This window comes from Dunckerocampus dactyliophorus, chromosome 13, assembly GCF_027744805.1.
Source record: "Dunckerocampus dactyliophorus isolate RoL2022-P2 chromosome 13, RoL_Ddac_1.1, whole genome shotgun sequence".
Lineage (NCBI taxonomy): Eukaryota > Metazoa > Chordata > Actinopteri > Syngnathiformes > Syngnathidae > Dunckerocampus > Dunckerocampus dactyliophorus.
In genome coordinates this window covers 5,864,274-5,887,084 of record NC_072831.1, presented here as the reverse complement: position 1 = coordinate 5,887,084, position 22,811 = coordinate 5,864,274, and the positions used below count along the sequence as shown (strand labels likewise).

At 40.6% G+C, this 22,811-nt stretch overlaps 1 protein-coding gene across 2 annotated transcripts in view; it reads right to left on the bottom strand.

Annotated features, from left to right (window-relative positions):
- Window positions 1-2,402: 2,402 nt before the first annotated feature.
- The window catches only part of adck1 (aarF domain containing kinase 1), a 66,169-nt gene continuing 45,760 nt past the window's right edge, over window positions 2,403-22,811 (bottom strand). The window contains exons 9-12 of one of the 2 annotated variants that reach the window (XR_008573463.1): window positions 22,007-22,204; window positions 11,493-11,686; window positions 4,225-10,992; window positions 2,403-4,088 (exon numbers count right to left, since the gene is read on the bottom strand). Coding sequence is in view for 1 of the 2 variants with exons in the window: in XM_054796823.1 (XP_054652798.1) it covers window positions 10,824-10,992; window positions 11,493-11,686; window positions 22,007-22,204 (561 nt within the window). In the remaining variant the exon portion in view is untranslated. Of the gene's footprint in view, window positions 10,993-11,492; window positions 11,687-22,006; window positions 22,205-22,811 lie in introns of both variants that reach the window. The other variant, XM_054796823.1, reaches the window with a different exon arrangement.

Genomic DNA, 22,811 nt, shown 5'->3' with positions numbered 1-22,811 from the left:
CAGTTGTACTCCAAAATATTCAAACCCCCAAATAAAACAAACAATAAAGCTGAAAATTATTGTAATTACTACCATCCACCAGCAGGTGAAGCCTGAATGAGCCTTCTGCTTCAGGCACCAGTTTACGCTTCGCTGGCTCGCTCTTCCTCGTTCAAACGCTCCTGCACGGTGATTGACGTGCACCCCCCAAAAAATCTAACCTTGTGTTCTGGCAATGCAAAGGCTGTGATTGGTCGGCTTTCAGTACATTATTAAAACTCACTGACCATGACTGAAAACACTGACATACAAACGAAAGCGTCCAGCCCACCTTTGCGATTGCTTTCTCCTGTGGTGGCAGTTTTGCATCAACATTTCGCAATAGTGATGAGGGTTGTAAAACCTTGATAAGTTCCAACACGCTTCTCTCTTTAATTACTGGAGGTGTCATGAGACACTCTGTTCACGAGACGAGATGGTACATAAGATTAGGTCTACGAGAACGAGACGAGATTTTGCCATTACTTTTAAGAAAAGTACAATGAAAACATATAAAAACTGTGACAATATATTGCAATCTAATTTCATTTCCACTACATCTGCACTCTGTGTGTATGCTACTGGTCCCGCCTCCACCCACCGAGACAAAGAGACTGTAAGAGAGCTAACAAAAGGGCTCACTCCATTCATGCCAAATGTGCCAAGGTGCTGAAACCTATGCAGAGTGAACCCTCTTCCTGCCTGGCGGTAGAAGACGAGGAAAACAGACACGCACGCACATGTCAATGTATTGAAACCGGCAAAATTATGGAGTTCATTTTCATTTATTGTATAATGAATGAATTTATTTTATATCGTCCCAGGCCTAGTGCCCATGAGACAGTTTTTTTTTCTCAATGAGAAAAAGTCACGTTTTAATCTCGAGAGATTTTGTGACACCCCTATCACAGTATTCACTCATGACGAAGGAAGCTGACAAGCTAATAAATATTCGTAATAACAGTGTCATTGCTCACAAGTTGGCTCTCCGGAAAACCCCGCCCCGTGCTCCCCTCTTTCTCCATGCCCAGTACCAGAAGTTAAGATGAGTGTGAAAGGAAGAAAAATTGTGTTGGGAAACAGACTACTTGTTTGACTTAGACAACCCATGTGTGTCACTACAACACAAATCATAAAGAACAAAGAACATAATTATGATTTCGGTTAAGGGGAGCGTAATTCTTTGTTGAATATCTGATAATAAATTCCGGTGTACTGTATGGATTATGTTTCATTTCCTTTACAAAAGCCAGAGGTTATTCTTGTTCCGATGATCAGAAAATGAAGTTTACATGACAAAATGGCTTTTGCAGTGGTATGCAGTCAGGGCATTGACCTACATGTACAACTGAATTTGTTCCATGAAATTGTATTCTTTTATTCCCAGCAGTCTACTTTCATTAAGTAGTGTGCTTCTTGGCTGCACTGCTTCCAGCAGTGTATGTTTTTTTTTTTTTAATCCAATCAGATTTTAGTTTCCGTATGTTGCCATATCAATGTACTCTGCCCAGGGCATTCATAATCAGAAATGCTGGCCCATGTGACATAAACACTATTGGCAATGGGGCTTTTTTTTTTTTTTAACCAATCAGATTTCAGATTACACTCATAAGGCCAGCTAACAGGCCTACAATAAGGTCATCATTTTCCCATCCACTGATTGGTTGTTCATAGCAGAACAGTTTGACAAGCCAAGTTACACCCACAATGGCTGAGTGAGGAGGAGAATTCCTTAAAAGGATTATGATTTGTCATGTTTCGGAATAAATGTTGATTGTGAACTGCTCCAGATGATTTTGTAGTGTTTGGAGTTGTGTGAAGCCATTATCACCGAGCCGTTCCATTTACGCTCTTTACGTTTGGCTGAGCACCAAATTGACAAGCACCTGGAATCACTTGTGGAAGTTACTAATGCTTGACGTTGTTAGCAGAAATGAAAGTCAGGTGTATCGGTGGCAGTTTATTGCAAGATAAAGGGTTAAGTGGATGTCTTGCTTCATTAATAAATGGTACTGTAGTGACTTGGCAGAGTAATCTGTTTTTCACTGTCGCGTGTGGAAGGCCTTTTGGGGCATTTCCCTTTGTTATTCTTTTGTACTTCCGGCCTAATGAATTGCTGCGTGTGTGCGTGTGTGTGTGATCTTTGAATAAAAGACCCTTTAGTACATGAGTTGTCTCATAGCTTTAACTAGGCAGTGCGGTATAAATATAGCAAAAATTGCATTGCATGCACTACTGAAGTAAAATACACACAGAAAGACAACTGAAGACAATTCCACATTCAACCACAGCCCAAAGGAGGTTACAAAAAATGATGGAAAATGTAACATTTGCATGCGGCAACCCCACATTTAATCCATGTACACAAACTTCATGAGGCGACAAGCATTTCACGATCTTTATAGAGGCATGATATCAGTGGAAGGAGCGTAAACAGTGAGTCATTTGTTGATGAAGTAAACATAAATATCTGCAATTAAAATATGACAAACTTGTCTGCTTGTGGAATGAGATGACAGTATTTGACCTAATAGAACTGTATAAAAACTAGGGATGCTCCGATCGATTAAACACCCATTAGTATCGACCGATTTTCGTAAAAAACATGTGATCGGCACATGCCGATAAATACCTCATGTCATGACAACACAAACATGACATGAATGTTCATGTCTGCTGTGTCACATAGGGTTGCCAACACCCGTATTGAGCCGTATTGCCGCAATAATCAAGACGATTTACTACAGTGTACTATTTAAATGTTGGCAATCATAAACAGTTGTGAAACAGTGATGAAAGCTGGACACCCCTGCAACCTGGACACTCAATTTATTCTCTTTTACGTTAAACAGGACAGATTACTATTGAATAAAGCTATTTATTTTATTCTGTAAATGTTGTTATCTTGAACTAAAAAATGAATTATTGAACAATTTATTTCCCATGTATTTGTATTACTCCAAAACATGCATCAACTTAAATTCAGGTTTGTGTCAAATAGTACAAAAATCGTTTCACAAAAATAAAGGCGACAACAACAACAACAACAAAAAAAACTATCCGCCCAAAAGTTTCTTTCAGTGGCGGCGCTACTGCACCCCAATGGCAACCCACATGGCTGCGGGACAATTTTGACGAATGCGGCTCTCTGGTGCAGAACATTAGTTCAGCCTAACCGCAGTTTCCGCTTGGATGCATTTCACGGCAGCACACAACCTTCTGTGTGGAGGAGCTGTCAATAAAACGGTGTCTTGCATGAACTGCAAGCGGGAGGTAAGTTTTCCATGATTACTTTTCTCAAGTTTTCTCACTATGTTGACTTTGACTTAAATTCTGAGCGTGATTCAGCACAATAATATGTTAGTAATGGAAGCTCTCTGTAGCAGCATGAGTGGGCATGTCAACCAAGGAGTCTAGAGTTAAAGCGGGAGTGCCGATCGGCATCCACTTCTGTATTATGCCCTGCGCGGGTTTGGCCAGCATTATGCTGAGCAGAATCCAGAAACTATGCATTGAAATTGTCCTCGGCACGCTCCAAAATCAGTGACGGAGCTACGTGGTGGACACCACTCTCCAGCCACCCCACTGGCCAGCTGGACAATTCAGGTATCAACTTGCTGCCACTCCATTATGAGTAATGGTCTTACCTTGGCCACCCCAATGAAACAGTTCTGGCTCCGCCACTGGTTTCTTTTAATAATTACCTATTTGCCAGGGGCCCTTGAAATTGTCGAACGGCGGCCCTGGCCAATATCAGTCATCATAAATAAAGTGAAAAATGTACAGTTAATCCATGTGATCGGTATCGGCTGATCTCACTCCAGGATGATCGGTATCGGAATCGGCGGCATAAAACCCTGATCGGAGCACCCTTAGTAAAAACATCATTATGCAAATAATACAATAACAATTACAATAATACTACTCATTATCATCAGTAATATTACAGAGCATAATGGAATTGATATTACAGCATCTGACCTAATAGCACGGTGTAAATAATAATTCAATAAAATACCAATAATAATAATAATAATAATTCAGAGCCTTTTTCACTGTCCAAAATGTGACTGTGACTTGACGCAAACTTAATCCTGAGGTACAAAAGTATTCGAAATAGACCAACAGTCCAAAAAATCCTTACACATCTACCTATAATGTACCTAATTATCTTTACTTCATAATGCATCAGTCACAGTACAATACTTGTGAGACAGTTTAGTAGATATGTAAAGAATGACAATGGGAAGAGGTGACACCTGGTTTTGGAGTATTGCATTTAGCAGTGGGAAATGTTACAATATCAACCCCTTTGCGAAATAGCGGCCACAACTACAGTTTCATGATGTGCTGTTTTGCAGGGCTATGTACTGTCACTAGGGATGGGCTGATCTATGTATCGGTATTGGGCTGATACTGGCCAAATTTACAGGGTCGGATATTTGAAAAAATATATACAGTCAAACCTGTCTATAGCGGCCACTAAAAAGGAAACGGCAAAAGTGGCCGCCATAGGCAGGTGGCCGTTATAGACAGGTTGACGGCCATTTTGAATTTGTGCTCACACATATTAACATGTCTGTGATTAGAAGCTTGTTGTGTTTGCAGATACATATGATTATACTGTTACATGTTGACCAGTAGAGGGCACTGTGGGACTGCAGATAAAAGTTGTAAAGCACTACTAGGTTAATAAACCGCTGTTAATAAAGCGATTAAAGTGCATCGGCGACGTGAGTCTCACCTTCCCCACAACAAGCGGCATTACAGTATTGACCAGTGCACATTGTCTCACACCAGGAAATAAACGGTGTCACTGTCTGCAACAAGCTCCAAAGAAGACGGCTTTTTTTTTTTTGTGTGGAACAACTGACAGTTTGTGTGGATCTTGTGAATGATTGTGACTGAGCTAGGACTCAGTAACTAAAGTCTACACACGACGGTTTCATTGTTTAAAAAACAAAACTTTTTCGTGCATGAAGCTTCTGCTTGAGTCGGTAATTTGGCCGCTATATGCAGTCAGATATTGACCAAGGGATACAAAATGTGTGGCCGCTGGCCGCATTAGACAGGTGACCGCTATACACAGGGTCTATAACACGTACATTTTCTGCGGGGGGATTTTTCAGTGGCTGCTATAGGCAGGTGGCAGTTATATACAGGTGGCCACTAAGACAGGTTTGACTGTACACAGTAATCCCCCGTTTATCGCGGTTAATTGGTTCCAGATCCAAAATTTCTGCAAAGTAGGAATCCTTTTATAAATGAAATATCTTTGTAGTTAGAGCATAAAAAACCTACAACCTTCTAAATAATTTGTAACATTATTAGAACCCTCTAAACACAAAATAACATCCCTATTTCCCAACATAGTAGACACAATAACAGAAAATAAGTCATTTAAGACATAAATAACATCCTGCTCGTGTGTGGTGCTGTAATGTGTTCCGGTGCCAGGGCAGTTTAGTAGGAGGATGGACAGAAAGTGACGTCAGGGGTTCAGAGTTGAGTTTCAGCTTGCCGTGGGTTTGGCCACAACACTAGCTCGGGTTTTATTAGGAATTTTTATTATTGTGCCTGTTGTGCAATAATTCAAACCTAAAAGCCTGTTGCTCCGGCAATCAAGTCTGGTGCTTGTGTGTCTCATCAAACATTACAGTAACATTACTGACACCTAGTGACAGTTGTCAGTAGTAAAAATACTAAATATCATCACAACGTCTCTTCTGTTTGTCTTATATTTGTATTTTACTTTGTTTAGTAATTGTTATGCTTGAAAATGATTAATTTTGGAAAAAATATGTAAAATTTGCTTGAATATACATATTTTTTGACTAATAATAGGCCGTATTCAACCATGAAACACCATGATTAGTCCTGTCACGATAATCGATAAATCGATTAATCGAACAATAAAAAAACAAAGTCGATAATTTTGCCGGCCGCAATAAATTGAAATGCGCATGTATGCGTCTTTGTTTTCCTAGCCAAATTTACTACAGACTAGATGACAAGGGGGGTGACTGTGCATGTGTCTGTGCGCATCTACAGTGGAATGAATGGAGGGAGTGAACCCTCCTGTCATCCGAGCCTCTTTGTCCCAGTATGTGGAGGTGGGGCTACTAGTGAGTGGATATACAGACAGGATGCTAGTAGTTAGCAAGTTAGCAAGCAAACGCTAATATGAATGAAGGCACAAAAGCGGTGGTTTCTAACCCGAATGCTACAGCCCCAGTGTGGAGGTGCTGCAGAGCCTTCGTCCCGACAGTCACTGCTTACAGAGATGTTTGGTTGGCAAAATAAATATCAACGAAATGGTGCAAAATGGTGCGCGCTCGCGGTTGAAAAGCCAACATTTCGGGAAATGCAACAAATGTTTGACAGACAGTAAGAATCGCTTGGGAGAACGTACATGTACAAAATGTCACATACAGGATTTCCTGAATTGTTTAACCAAGTGAAAGAAGACGTGTTGAACCACCAGTCCAACTCAAATATGACCCCTCCATTAGTCTAACAATACACTACACAACTGTGTGTGTGTGTTTTTTTTAGTGGACTCTTTTTTTTTTTCTTGACAGACATAGGGTCTATTTTTTTATTGTTTTTGTTTAGGATTTTTTATTTTTATTTAAGTGCAATTTTTGTCCATATAATTTTCATTGTTTTTTGTTTTTTTTGTTTGTTTAATGTATTATGCTCTTGACATTCCAATTACAATGCTAAATACTCTCAAAACTCGCTTTTGATACGACATACTCTCACTATTATGCCATATAATTGATGAACAAAATGGTCACAAAAAATGTCAATAATATCGATTAGCGATGATAATTTGTAGGACGATTATTGTCCAGCTAAATTTGTTATCGTGACAGGCCTAAGCATGGTTTACTAATATATTTTTTAAAAACCGCAAAAGTAAAAGTGAAGCCGCTAAATTCGAAGCGCAAAGTGACGAGGGATTACTCTGTATATACAGTATAACCCGTCTGATCCAATCTGATAGCCCAAACTGCCATGTGTCAAATCAGGTGTCCAAACCTTTCCACTGAGGGCCACATATTGAAAAATCAAAGGCTGTCGGGGGCCACTTTGACATCTGTAGTTATTTGTTTAATTTTGTAAAACAAAATTGTTAGGATGAGTTGGTATCAACATGTATTTGTACTTTTTTTTTCCCTCTTGCTTTGTCTCTTGACACGTTTTACTCTATTTTTGCCATTTTTGTTGTTTTTAAAATGTATTTTATTTTTACAATGTGCCGCGGGCCAGTAAAAATACGAGTTGCTGGCCCCAAATGGCCCCCTGGCTGCACTTTGGATACCCCTGATGTAAATGCTCAAAGAGGGCAGGTACTCTGTATCATTGTACGTTTTCAAGTGGATACGCAATTATTTGTACGTTAAGTTTTCATGATTTAAGTTACAAGTAAGTAAATACTGCAACTCGTTTTTTTGGCTGTGTCACTGAGCGATAGGCCACATGGCGTCTCATTCCTCTTTCGTTTCGTTTGACACACAGTTTCATTTTTTGAAAGGTGCTGCCGTGTCTGGTGACCAATCAAAAAGGCTATTAAAATCTACGTACATGTAAAATTTTAAATACAAAGCAACAGAGGTAGTATTGCATAACTTGAGTCATGTTAAGGGGTAATTTCTTCTGTTAGTGGAGCAGAATATTTGTTGCACGTGGTCTTTTTTTTTAAAGCCTATATTAAGCACGCTCTCAATTTAGAGGAAACACCAGATTTGTTCATATATACCGTAAGCTACACCGGTGTATAAGCCGCACATGTCCATGTCATAAAATGCCACATTGTGGCGCACACGAGTCTGTGAGGACCAGGCGGCTCTTTATTCGACAGGAGCCAATCATGAGCAATGAAAAAACTCACGACGAGCTTGCCAACCCATTGGAAATTGCAGGAGGTCATTACTCAACATAACAGTCTGACTCAAGGTGTCATCTTTCAAACAACATTAAACTCATCACACAGCGACTTAACACTCAGTAGGTACCTAGAAAATATACATTACATGTACCAATATAAATTTAACAAACAGCAGCTATTTTAACATCCACCCATAATGCATTACTGCCAAAAGAGCAGTTCATTGGTGGACAAGCAGCATACCTGTAGATGGATGACGATGCAATGCTGTCTCTGTCCACCAGAGGGAGCCATATGACTGATGTCATTGTAGAGCCCCGGTGAATGCGTCGCTCAGACGCAATGCCTTATGGGAAAACTTTAAAATATTTTTTTTATCATTTTAAACTTGGCATTGGTACATGTTTGTATATTTCTGAGGTATACTTTGAATGTTAAGTTGCTGTGTGATGAATTTAGTGTTCTCAGTAAGATGACACCATGAGTTCAGACTGTTATGTTGTTGTACTGTTATATATGACCTTCTGCAATTTCCAATGGCTTGACAAGCTCGTTGTGAGTGCACTGATGGCTCAAGATTATAATTTAAGTATACATTAGCCGCACCGCTGTATAAGATGCAGAGTTCAAAGTTTAAGAAAAAAGTAGCAGTTTGTACATCGGAATTTACGGTACCTTCTTTTCTCCTTTCTTGTAATAGTATCAGATTGGTATCACAGGGGATCTTACTAAAACTTACAAGTTCTAGCTCCTGTGTCCGATGTCCAGATGCATGCAGTGCTCTCAAAAATATTCCATGACATCATTAAACCGTAACTTCATTTCAAACTGGCCCAGCAAGGAGTTATTGGGGCATACTATTTTCATAAAATTCATCACATAACTAAATGTTCATTTGAATCAGCTACAATGGTTGGATATCACATGGCAGGGGTCTCAAACTCAATTTCACGGGGGGCCACTGGAGGTTGAGTCTGCGTGAGGCTGGGCTGCATCAATTAGGAGTACGGCTGGGAATGTGAGGGTACCTCACGATGTGATACAATAGAATATCTTGATACGATGATACAAAAAAAAATAATAATTTCATGGTTTGTAGTTTGCTGCAGTCAGCTGGGATAGGCTCCAGCTTACCCGTGACCCTAATGAGGACAAGCGGTATAGAAAATGGATGGAATTTTTACAGCATATTTTAACCAGAATACAAAAAGAATGAGACTGTTTCAGTGCAACATAGGTTGAAAGAGCATTTTAGTTTAGGTGTCTGACAAACACTGACACTGTTTTGGACTCATTTAGAAAACACAACATCTCATGTCTGTCAACTAGATCAACTCTATAAAGTTGAAGCATAACAAAAATAAGTATTTAGTGTAGTATGGCAGTGGTGACGTATTCGCCGGAAAGAGACAGAATGACCCGGATAAGATTGAGCAGCACGACAATTTTCACAATAAACGTGTCCCTTCTTCGTCAGACACTTCTTCCGTACTGCAAAGTCTGCATAGTCTCGCCCATGCTATAAAAGCCAAAGTGAGTCCATACTTTTCATGTTAACTATGCTACCGGATCTTTCCATTTAACTTCACCGGCCGAGTCTGCCATTACACGAGGTTTATTTGTTTTTCCTTCTTCTTCTGTGGTTTCTGCCAAATTTTCTTCCGTTCTGGCGAGGAGCTCCTCCAAAATGACATGTAAAATGGTGACTCACTGAGAAGGGGTGGTGGTAGAGGTTTATAGCGGCCATATTTTAACTCATTCAATACCAAAAGACGTATTTATACGTTTTGTTTTTTTTTAAACGCGAACGCTCGCTCCCAACGACGTATTAATACGTTTTTTTGCACGAGAGGCTAAACAGGTAACGACACAAGTGTAGAATAAATAAGGTCACTTTTCATGCAGTTTTAACCCATAAAAACGGCCACAAGGTGGCAGAAGTACATTTGCTCATTGATCTTTTGAATGTATTAACTGGCTAGGCAGCTAGGCTAAAGGTACGCATTGTAGGGAAATTTTACCGCATGCACATGCACACGCACACACACAGTTTAGTTCCAAATGTGAAAATTGTAAATAGTTCACGGTGTTATATTTGTAAATAAATTGTTATTTTGATGTAAAACAACCCTTTTTGTGTTGTTTATGTTGTGGTGCAGTTGTTTAGAAACTTGAGCTGTCACAAATGCAAAAAAAAAAAAAAAAAAAAACTGTATCAAAGTAAAAGTTATGCTTGAAACCTCATTTTTTTGTTGGGAAATGATATTTTCCTGAAACTCACCTATTTTCTACTGCTGATTATTAAAGAACAGAAAAAGGTAGAAGCAAACGTGTTTTTTCTGATGAAAGAAGAGAGTCTAATCTTTCTTTTGGTAGGGTCCATGTTTATATAGCCATAGAACACAACATTCTGTGTGCCTTGGAAGATCAGTCAAAATCGTCTAAAATGGCCGGTAGTGAACGAGTGGTCTTTTGAAAAATGAGTTAATAACACTTCCGTACTGTGCATGAGCAAGTGTACTGTGAACTTTGTGGATTATTTTGAGTCTTTCTGTTTCTAAATCCTATGACACATTGCACGTACGCTTTTGTGTGCAGCACCGCAATTATAGGTAGTGTTCTGTCTAGTGCCCCCCCTCGTCTCCAAGTGATAACACCAGTGTTAGATCAGTGTTGGTGTTTACTAGCCCCTGCAAGTAACACGGAACTTGCCGGGATGTCGCAGGCCGCAATTACACTCCTCTTTCATGTCAAGTCGCGGGCCGCAAAATACAATTCGACAGGCTGCAAATGGCCTGGTGGCCGTGAGTTCGAGACCCCTGCCATTTGGGATGTGTTTGGCAAAAACAGACAGATCTTTTATTTGCAGTACTAGGATCCTTCTTCATGAGCAGACAACAGCGTTCCAGTATCATGTCATCCGGTGTAGAAATGCATGCAGAGTGGAAACCCCACGTCCCAAAAGTGAACTCTTCAACCATAGAAACAATTCATACATGCTGAGTCTCCAGAGGTTGAACGACTCTGCCAATGTGATCTGCAGAAGTTTCTTCCTGGACTGAGTCTTACTCCTCTTGTGCCTGTCAGTCAAAGCACAGAAGAAAGCGAGGGGTGATAGGAATAACGTCATGAAATTCAGCACAGTCCACATCAACACACTGACAACACAACAATAGGGGAAATTCATATCATTAAGTTGGAACAACAGCTTTTTACCCCATTTTTATTTTTGGACCCCTTCGTGTGGAGTTAGCATGTTCCTCTGTGCTTGCAGGTACTCCTTTTCCTCCCCCAGTCCAAAAACATGAATGTGCGATTCATTGGAGCACTAAATCAGGGGTGTCCAAAGTGCATTTGTCCATTTGTTGATAGGTTGTTTGCAATAATCTGCTTACTAAAAACAAACTGAAATTCTGCACTCTGAACATGTGGAATTATGGGTAAAGTGGGAATTGTTGGAATGTGGAAAATTGTTAGCCTGAATGTTTTAGTGCTGGAATGCTTTGAATGGGTTGAGAAATGCGGAAAAAAGCCACTCATTTCAACAGAAATGTAACAATAACAACTCCTGTCTTTGTACCTGGCCAATGCACGTATGCAGCAGCGTGACATGTTGATAAATGAGGAAGACGAGGCCCTGGTCTGTAATGTGGTTTCGATTCCCCTCAACAGGTCGTTGGTCTTTAACAACAGCAACATCTGCCGAGGAACTCTGTTCAAGAGATCGCTGATCTGGGGCAGGTAAAGAGCTGCATTGGTCCGAATTTCAACATCCTGTCAAGAGAGACATTCTTTTACCGAGCAGACATTTCTTACTAACTCTGTAGTCTGTTAGGTGTCATCTGACTTCATCATGTTTTGGCATATACATCATATGTACATGTATGTCCTCGCATGTTCATTTTGATCTATCAAGATAATAAAGTCAGTGCCATCAAACAAATACCTTACAAAACGCTTGGTCAGAGCACCTATTAGTCAAAAAATATTGAAAGACAAGTTATATGTAGTATTCTGGTCACTAGGCATTACACGTTAGATTACATTACCTTTCACGCTGCATGGAAACTGGCTACCGAGCCAGCAGAGCAGAGCCGACATGCCATGGCTGAGACGAACATGCCATGGCTGAGACGAACATGCCATGGCTGAGACAAACATGCCATGGCTGAGACAAACATGCCATGGCTGAGAAGAACATGCCATGGCTGAGACGAACATGCCATGGCTGAGACGAACATGCCATGGCTGAGACAAACATGCCATGGCTGAGACAAACATGCCATGGCTGAGACGAACATGCCATGGTTGAGACAAACAAGCCATGGCTGAGACGAACATGCCATGGCTGAGACGAACATGCCATGGCTGAGACAAACATGCCATGGCTGAGACAAACATGCCATGGCTGAGACAAACATGCCATGGCTGAGACGAACATGCCATGGTTGAGACAAACAAGCCATGGCTGAGACGAACATGCCATGGCTGAGACAAACATGCCATGGCTGAGACAAACATGCCATGGCTGAGACGAACATGCCATGGCTGAGACGAACATGCCATGGTTGAGATCGAGTGGAAAAAAAAGATTCCCCTCTCATTCCGTGTGGATGTGGTAAGTTTTTGTCTTCTTTGTCCTTGTTCCCAACTCCGTTTCAAATACTTACTTAAATTTAGAATAAGTAAATTGGAGAGGCTAACTAGTTAGCTTGCTATGCCAGCGGTGGCCGTCTGTTATGTCCGTGCAGTGATCCCGTAGCTTGACCACGGGATCAAGTGATGTAAACAAAGAATAATAAGAATGTAAAAGCGACTATAACGGTGTTATTTCATGTATAGAGGTCTCTAATAATTTTAAAACCCGTATTTAGAAATTCATAAACTGGTGTTCTATGTTCCACCTACAAAAATATTGCGTTTATTAATATTGACTCCTACTTCGCGGAAATCACTCACAGTGGTCGGGGCTGGAACCAATTAACCGCAATAAACGAGGAACGACTATAGCAGGGTATAACTACTTGATTCCCTGCTGATTTGGGATTTTGTACGTTTACCAATGACATGATCAGCCCATCTTATGGTAGGTTTATTTCAGAGTGAGACAGAATATCAACAAAAAAAATACATTTCACAAATTAATATGTATTTGATTGAGTGAAATAAGTAACTCAAACACAAGTTTCACAGCGTCACAGGCACATAGCAGTTCCCTCTTTTTCCCGACTGATTACTTGTGGACTACCATTTTTGCTTTGACATAAAGCAGTACCGACAAGTTACCTGTATCTACCAATCTACGAACCTGATGGCTCCCTTGAGATATGAGTCCACAAAAGATAAGAGCAATGTGGATTCAAAATTCTCCCACTTCAAACCCTGACTGATGAGAGCTTAAAGTGCTCCTGTCACCAAAACACAAGTTCATCTTATTGTTTTTGCCAATGAGGCATATTTCCTGTGCTAGATGTGTGCTCAAATCACTGAAAGCAGTCTCGGAGGAAGTGAGGTTTCGTCGTGAACCCTCCCACCAACAAATGCATAAAACAAAACACTAATGCGCTAATTAATTAATATTATTGTATTGCATAATTTATACAAACAGCTTCATTTCCTCTTATCCAGTAGCAAAAATATGTACATTTTCACACCTACAGAAACCATCACGTCCTCCTTTTACTTTGACACCAAGATCATCCATGCAGACCTTGCAGGTGCAGAGAAAAGTGTGTGACTGATGTCTTTTTAGAGCAAAAATGGTTAAGCGGGAGGGGCAATCACATTAACTCTTTCAATACCAAAGACATATTTATATGTTTTTACAATCCCAAACGCCTGATCCTAAAGACGTATTTATACATTTTTTACGATACGAGGCAAGTCCCCGCAAATGGATGTCACTTTTAGAGCAGTTTTAAGCCATAAAAACGGCCACAAGGTGCCAGAAGTGCATTTTATAAGAGCTCGGCATGAGAATTTGAATGGAAAAAACATACATGTGTCAAGAATCCTATGGTGACGAGGGACTTTTGTGTGAAACAAGTGCCTGTTGTGTGATGACCTGTTACAGTAACCAGGGACTATTGTGAAAGGACTGGGTCCTGGGCATGACCTTAAAAGGACATGTATGGTTACTATGGGCAGACGTAGGAGGGTTGCATGGCATAAAGGAGGGACACTATAGTACGATGTGCTTATGGCTGTGCAATGAAGTATTGTTAGGTCGACCTCGCCTTGAGAAAGGAGGATATGTTCATAGTAACATGTACATACAGCAGTACCTCGCATAACGTAAACCTCCTTTTACGTAAATTCCACTGAACGTAAAGAATTTATGTAAAGTTTCTGCTTCGTATTACAGAAGAAATTCCATATAACGTAAAGCGTTGAGTCGGTGCAAGTTTTTTTTTTTTCAATCAACTTTATTAATGCCTCAAGTCGGTAGTTCAGACTAACACCTGGTGACGCCTTCTGACGCTTCACGCTCTCATTGGCTGATTTTTGGGGCACCGCCTCCGCTCTCATCTCATTGGCTGATTATCGGGGCACCGCCTACGCTCTCATCTCATTGGCTGACTTATCCAGCGCATACGTGAATTTGTGTGAGAGACAGGCTTGTCCCTGCAAACTCCTTCCTCTTTGTAGTCGCCCTGAAACTAACTTAACAATTAAGTTAAGTTACAAATTAAAGTTCTGCACACAGCATTATCGTGTAGTGCGTGTGCGTTTGTCTGTGAGACCAGCTGACTCTTAGACTCTTTGAGTCGCGTTTCGACTCAGGCTAGTCCTCCTCCTTCCTGCCTCCACTTGCGTGCTCCTGATCAAGACATCTCGTGAACGGTAAGATTGTTTTTGTTTTTCAGTTTTATTCATTTACAGTAATCTTATTTATTACCTTATTTGATATTGGACTGTTACTGTGCTATGTTTATGCTAATGTTTTCTTATATTTTCCCACCATATTTGGTGGACTTTGAATATTTTGAAGGGCCAAAGGGGTGAGTTTGGGAAGATCTTGGAACAGATTAGGCTATTTACATGTATTTTACGCTTCGTATAACATAAAAACCCTATAACATAAAGGTTCTCGGAACGGATTATTTACGTTGTAGGGGCGTCTGCTGTATATGTATAAGCAATGGTTATGAAAGATGGCTATGCTCACAGGAGGGATACATTTTAGACCTTTTACGCTTGCTTGTTGTGCTGGCTGTTATACTTACATGTAGTAACCACATTTTGAACACAAGTTAGTTGAACCTTCACCCAGTTAGAGTGAATGCATTGAGAGGGACATCATGACACCCACGTACATACACCCACACACGCACACACACACACACACGCACACACATGTCACCCATGAAAGGGAAGTTTTGTTCAAGTGTTTGGTCAAGTCTTGTGGGGTAACTTCCCAATATTCTGAGAAAAGTTGGAATATGTAAATTAGTTCTCGGAGGAGAGTGAAGGGTTGGAGCTATGACGCCAAAGGGTGGAAAGGTATAAAGACCACACCCAAGTTTATTTGGGGGTTTTTCTCCTTGGAGTCCCTGGGATACGTGTAGCCGCATCTAACCGATTGACTAAAACTGCAACTTTGTTCTGAAAGCGAAAAGAGCGACTTCCTATCTCGTCAGAAGAAACACAGGCTTTGCAAACTTAGTGCTAGACCAGCAAGGAGCAGTTTAGGGAAGAGAGGAAGTGCTCGGGGACATCAGAGATAGCCACACATTTGTTTACAACATTTGTTCATAGAGTATGTGAAACTGGAGCTCAACAACATTTTAAAAGACAAAGTAATGTATGTTTTTTCTCTTTTCACTGCTTTTTGCCCTTGCCAACTTGACTATTCAATTTCCTTCATTCACTTTCACTGTTGTTCTTACGTCTTGTGGGATGAAAGAGTGGCCTTTTTGTCTAAGATAATTCCTTTCAGGTTGTTCCGGTCATGATTTTAACCTTTTAAACAGGTCCCTCTGATCGCTAATAGATTGGTAAAAGTTCCCAGGTCTATACCCAATGCAATAAACCCATACGAAGGAAAGCGGCTATAAAGCGGAGGGTCCAGTGCTGGGTGCAATATAAATATGGTTACTCTACTGTACTTGGTCAGCTCTACACGAGCTGTGAAAACCTGGGTGAGTTTCCTTCAACCTGACTTAGAAGTGTCCTTCTTAACAGAGGAGGCTTTAACCCTTTAAGTGGAGAAGTCAGAGAGGGAGGTGCGCCTGCTCCACACACGAAGGGGTAAGGGTCTGGCACCACCTGGTAACAAGGGTTTTAACACATGACAGCAAGGAGGAAGTGGAAGAACGTGGAGGAGTGTAGCGTACAGAAGGTTACGCATTGTAGGGAAATTTTAACGTCTGCACACACACACGCGTGTGCATGCACGGGCGCACACACTTAGCCAGTTCTAAATGTGAAAACTGTAAATACTTCATGGTCTTATATTTTTAAATAGTTATTTTGATGTAAAGCAACCCTTCTTGTTATGTTGTGGTATAGTTGTTTAAATATTTGAGCTGTCACAAAAGCAAAAAAAAATGTGTCAAAGTGAAAGTTCTGTTTGAAATGTATCTTTTCACAAAAAGCTGGTTTTCTCTTTTTTTTTTTAGTTTGAAACATACATTTTCATGAAACTTCCCTATGTTCTACTGCTGATTATTAAAGAACAGAAACAGGTAGAAACAAATGTTTTTTTCCTGATGAAAGACGAGAGTCTAATCTTTCTTTTGGTAGGTTCCATGTTTGTATAACCATAGAACACAATATTCTGTGTGCCTTGGGAGAGCAGTCAAAATCGTCTAAAATGGCTGGTAGTGAATCGGTGGTCTTTTGAAAAATGGCAGGGACTGAATGAGTTAAAAACACTTCCGTGCTGTGCATGAGCAAGTGTACTGTGAACTTTGTGGATTATTTTGAGTCTTTCTGTTTCTATTTTGAAAGTGGACAGTTAGAAATGAGAACTGGCGAGAAGCGAGCGCATCACAGTAATCTTATGACACATTGCACGTACGCTTTTGTGTGTAAATAACAATTCGTGCCTGGCCGCCTCATCTAGTGGAAGGGAAGTGTACATAAATTGAATATGGATCAAAGCAACCAACAAACCGGACTCAAATGTGCCATAGAAGATTGCCTGCTGCGAGTGATTTGTTGTTGTGTCACCCTAAATGAGTCAGGGCCATCCGACATTTCAAATGACCCCAAAAAAGGGAACACGCCAGCGGGTTAGAGAATCACTGGCTGAATTTGATCTTTGCTCTCATATTTCTGGCACTCTCTGCAAATGCAAAGGGCCCATGGCCACTACAGTAACCCCTCGTTTATCGTGGTTAATTGGTTCCAGAACCGACCGTGATCAGTGAATTTGCGTGAAGTACAATTCCTTATTTTTATAAATAAAATAGTTCCATAGTTACAGCATAAAAAAAAAATTACAACCTTTTAAATACAGTTTTTAACCCTATTACAGCCCTGTAGACAGGAGATAACACCCCATAGTCACATTTCCACTCATATTACCCAATACAGTAGACGCAATAAGGGAAAATCAGCCACTCAAGACATAATTAAGACTCATGTTTGTGTGTGTTGCTGTAAATGTGTGCGAGGGAAGCTCAGTGGGGGACGGACAGGAAGTGATGTCGGGGGTTTAGAGTTGACTTTTCGCTTGGCATGGGTTACGGCCGCAACAGTAGCTCGTGTTAGGGATTATTGTGCCTGTTGTGAGAATTCAACCCTGCAATAAAAGTCTGTTGTTCCGGCGATCACATCTGGTGCTTGTGTGTCTCACCGAACATTACAGTAATATTACTGACACCTAGTGACCAGTGTAGAATACTAACTACAACATCATCATCGCAACGTCTTTGAATGCATCTTCTAAATGCCTTATATTTGTATTGTAGTTCATTTTGCCATTTTTATGCTTGAAAATGCTCAATTTAGGCAAACATTACAATTTTTTTTTTTAAATATGCATATCACGAAGCTGCAAAATTCGAAGCATCGAAGCACGAAGTGGTGAGGCATAACTGTATGGTTCTGTGGGAATACTCGACCTTCCTGGTCAAATACGTATATTTTTTAATTTTAGATTTTCGTTTATTAAAGAATTACCTGCTAACCGTTGGCACTTTTTATGTGTCATTTAAAAAAAATCATTTAAGCTATTTACACAAAAGCGGAGACATTTCATGTATTCCACTTCCCTTCCTCACCATACCTAAAATTAACCAAACCGTGAGCTTAAAACGGAGGTACGCCTCGAACCGTGATTGTGGCATATACCGTTACACCCCGAATAAGTACAATACAAACCCAACAGCAGAATATGACATCACAAAATGTGGTAAACAGAAACACTCATCACAGTTGGAAAAGCAGCAGTTTGGATATGCCCAACTGCTGTGCTAAGTCCTTCTTGGGGAATAACAATTAGTAGCAATTATAGGAGGTTATATAGCAAGCCTCACAGCTGTCAGCAGAACATAGAGCCATTCTCATTTGCATCTGAAAGCTTCAATAAGGACATATTGTATAGCAAGTGCAGCAATAATAGGCAGTGCTAAAGGCAAAGGGAATGCAGTCAGTAGGAGGAGAAATTGGTGGGAGCCATTTAATTTTTCTCCCTAGTGTAAAAGAGAGTCATCTGGGTTATTTCATGAGAGAGACATGAGGGACTAGTGGGCAGAGACACAGATGAAAGAGAGTAAAATAATGTCTGACTCATAAGTAATTTGCTTTTTTCACAAAACTGTTCTCAGACCCTTTGTTGGGGGGTAGCTTTCTATCAGGTAAGATGGCTTTCCAGGCAAACCTAACAGCAATTTCAATACACACCTGATCAAATAGAAAAATTGCAAGAATTTACATTTTGTATTGTTGGATCTTCAGGAGGTTCTAAGTAGCGCTTCAAAATGCAACAAGAAGAAATGGGAGTGACACAAAAAATGTTTTTTTAGTAAGCAATTTATTGCAAACAGGCATTAGAGTGAAATAGGCTGCTCATCAGCTAATCAAACATTTAAAGGAATGTTGCCCATCATCCACAATCCTTCTGTGAAACATGAGCACACGTCTTTCCCTTTTCTGTGGCTTCTAAAGAGATAAAAACAGCTAGCACGAGGGAGCTAACAATGCATATACCGAAACACACCTATTTCGACTATAAAGCACTCTTAAAAAACTGCAAAAAATGCCAACAAGGTTCCATTTACATAACTGACCTGCATATTAACCAAGCTACAGCAACATTATTTTAGGAGCTAACACCGAAGAACTACTTTTCCGGCGTAGTGACAAAGCACCTCACTCACAATGCCTCGCACCACTCCGACAGGCCAACCCCAAAACAATGCGATAGGACACCAGTCTGTACTGACTGGGAAACAAGAACAGGCATATGAACAACTTCAAATTGACAACCAAATTAACCTTTATTATTAGCCCACATTCCTTGTTCTATTTGTACACGGCTAGATGGACTGCATATATACAGTGGTGTGAGAAGTGTTTGCCCCCTCCTGATTTATTTAATTTTTTATTGCACGTTTGTCACACTTAAATGTTTCAGATCAACAAACAAATTTAAATATTAGTCAATGACAAACACAAAATGCAGTTTTTAAATTAAACTTTTTAGAAGAAAAAGAACATCATACCAACAGTAAAATATGGTGGTGGTAGTGGGATGGTCTGTGGCTGTTTTGCTGCTTCAGGACCTGGAAGACTTGCTGTGATAAATGGAACCATGAATTCTGTTGTCTACCAAAAAATCCTGAAGGAGAATGTCCGGCCATCTGTTGGTGACCTCAAGCTGAAACTACCTTGGGTTCTGCAGCAGGACAATGATCCAAAACACACCAGCAAGTCCACCTCTGAATGGCTGAGGAAAAACAAAATGAAGACTTTGGAGGAGCCTAGTCAAAGTCTTGACTTGAATTCTATAAAAACGTGCTTCATGCTGGAAAACCCTCCAATGTGGCTGAATGACAACAATTCTGCAAAGACGAGTGGGCCAAAATTCCTCCACAGCGCTGTAAGAGACTCATTGCAAGTTATCACAAACGCTTGATTGCAGTTGTTGCTGCTCAGGGTGGCCCTACCAGTTATTAGGTTTAGGGGGCCATCACTTTTTCACACAGTCGTGCTCTCATTGACTATTTAAATTTGATGATTAAGTTTGATGATCTGAAACATTTAAGTGTGACAAACATGCAAAAAAAAAAAAAAAAATCAGGAAGGGGGTAAACAGTTTTTCACACCACTGTAGCTGTGATATCAAGCACTATGTGCTCCAGGTATGACAATCAATATTATGGTGATGTACCTTGGCCGTCCTTTCCAGTTGATTTTGAGTAGGTAGAAAAAAGTTTCTACCACTGCAGGGTTTGTTAGCGCTAAAAATTGTTTGTTTGTTGTGATGCAGTCTCTTGGAGCAATGTTATATACATACTGTATATATACATACTGTATACATACATATGTTATATACATGAAGACTTTCCATCGATAGTAACGGCGTGTGCCGTGTGCCACTCGAAACACTTGATTTCTGTTGGCATGGCTCGGGAAGATCCACATTTAAGCCACCACGTCATGCCGGTCCTGACTCTCTCAGCCCCCGTCTGCTCCAACATTTCACTCACTCTTCTTGCCCGCTCAGCTTGTAAAACGTATAGCTCATCCTTTGTATATTCAGGCTCAAAAATATAAGTATCGTCGTTTGTTCAATAGTAGCTGTTGTCGGCGGTGGCGGCCATCACAAAGTCTGCCATGATTAGTCACAGCAAACAGACACGCGCTTTTTATGCTGCTAATGTTGACGGAAGTAACGTTAGTTGCTTGAGGCTCGATGAAATCAATGTGCCCAGGAAAGAAGTTTCGGTAAAGCTTAAAATGAGCAAACACGGCAAATATTGTATTACTTTACATGTTATCATGAATGTGCCTGTTACTGCATGGTCACAGCATGTACTGTATATGAAACGTTGGAGGTTTTTTTAGAGGACTTTATAGTCGAAATAGGTGTGCCCCATTACATGCATAGTTAGCGCCCTCTTTAGACGCACAGAAAAGGGAAAGACTTGTGTTCATGTTTCACATAAGGACTGCGGATGTGCCATTTTCCTTTAAGACCTTTAAAAGCCAAACTCTTGGCAAAAATGTGGATCCAATGTCATTTTCTGTCTGAGATTCACACAGTCACCATCTCCTGATGGAAAACGGAAAAAAGCTTTCTCTCTCTGAACGCGGTCGGATTTTTGAGCTGCATTTGCTCTGTCTCGCGTAGCACGCCATTGCTGTACGCCATTGTAGTACGACAGTCATTTTAAACCTCTTCAAAGATCCTGAGCGTTATGGAACAAAAAAGTAATGCGGTAGACCCCAAAAAATGTCACCGGCCCAAATGCACAGAACAGAAAAGTTCTTCAAAAGCCTCGTCTCCTTCAACGCCACAAAGTTGCCTGTTTAGAATTTGCACAAGAGCGCTAAACATGGGACATTGAAAGGTGGAAGGAAGTTTTATTCTCTGATGGGAAAAAAATAGAATTTTGGCGGTCTTGCTGGCTTCCACCGTTACTGGCATGACAAGGAGATCCCACCTGAGATGTTTTCCACACGACACAGTGGAGAAGGCACTATCATGATCTGGGGTGCTTGTTTCTTCAGTGGAACAATGGAGCTTCAGGTTGTGCAGGGGTGTCAAACGGCAGATGGCATGACTGAAGGCCCTTGTCTGTGTGGTAATAACGCTGCAGTTCACAATGGCTGCCTGCCAAAAGACTTCTCCTAGAGAAATAACCTCGCTCTGGACCATCCTGCGCGTCCCCCTGATCTAAATCCAACTGAGAACATTTGGGGATGTTCCAGACAGTGGATGCCCTCCGTGAAGCCATCTTCACCACCTTTTAGCTATGGTCTTAAACTTTTAATCAGCTGATGAACAGCCTTTTTCTGTTTGTTTGCAATAAATTGTACAAAAGTATTTTGAAGCTCTATGTTTTGCTGGTGTTTCTGGTGGTACAGTTGTACTCTTTTATGTGATATATATCCTTTTGAACCAATACGGGTATATCCTACCTCAGAAGGTGTGACAGGGACAGAACTGATTCCAGAGTTGACGGCGGTCCAGGAACGAGCAGTGAGTACACAAGCAAAGAGTGGGTAGAGATCTCCAGCTCCCAGTTTGCGGCTGTAACGCTCCACCCCAGACATGTCTCGACTGATCAGAGCCTGCCATAGCCGACAGTAGTTCATCCGGAAGTCTGGTTGTAGCACCTGGGCGCAGTGACAATTGTTTATTAAACTACGGAAAACACATTTGCAAAGAGACAAAACAAGTTATAAATGTATTTGTATTTGATTGAGTGAAAGAGATACAGTGGAACCTCGGTTTTCATGATTAATCCATTCCGAAGGGCCCATCTAAAACCAAAATGTTTAAAAACCGAAACAATTTTTCTCATAGGAAACAATGCAAATGCAATTAATCCGTTCCAGACACCCAAAAATGTTAACACAAAACACCTTTAATATTGTATAGTATCGTCCTTTATAGTTTTACATGCAGAAAACAATACGAAATGCAGGTAAAGGACTAATGAAAGGGATAAATGCGAACATTTAATGTCACTTTGAACTGAAGACTAGTTTTGACAAAGACAACGGCGAACAGGGAGAAGAGAGCAACATGGGTGAATTCAATAGAGTTTCTCACTTTCTTTATCAGAATGCTGGCACTTACTTTGGCCCCATGGCAGTTTGGCCCGATCACATGGTTTTTAACGTAAATCGTCCGACACTAATCGGTGGCCGATCAATCGGAGCATCCCTACTTAAAATACACTCATCCATTTATCCATTTTCTACTCGTAAACTTACAAAC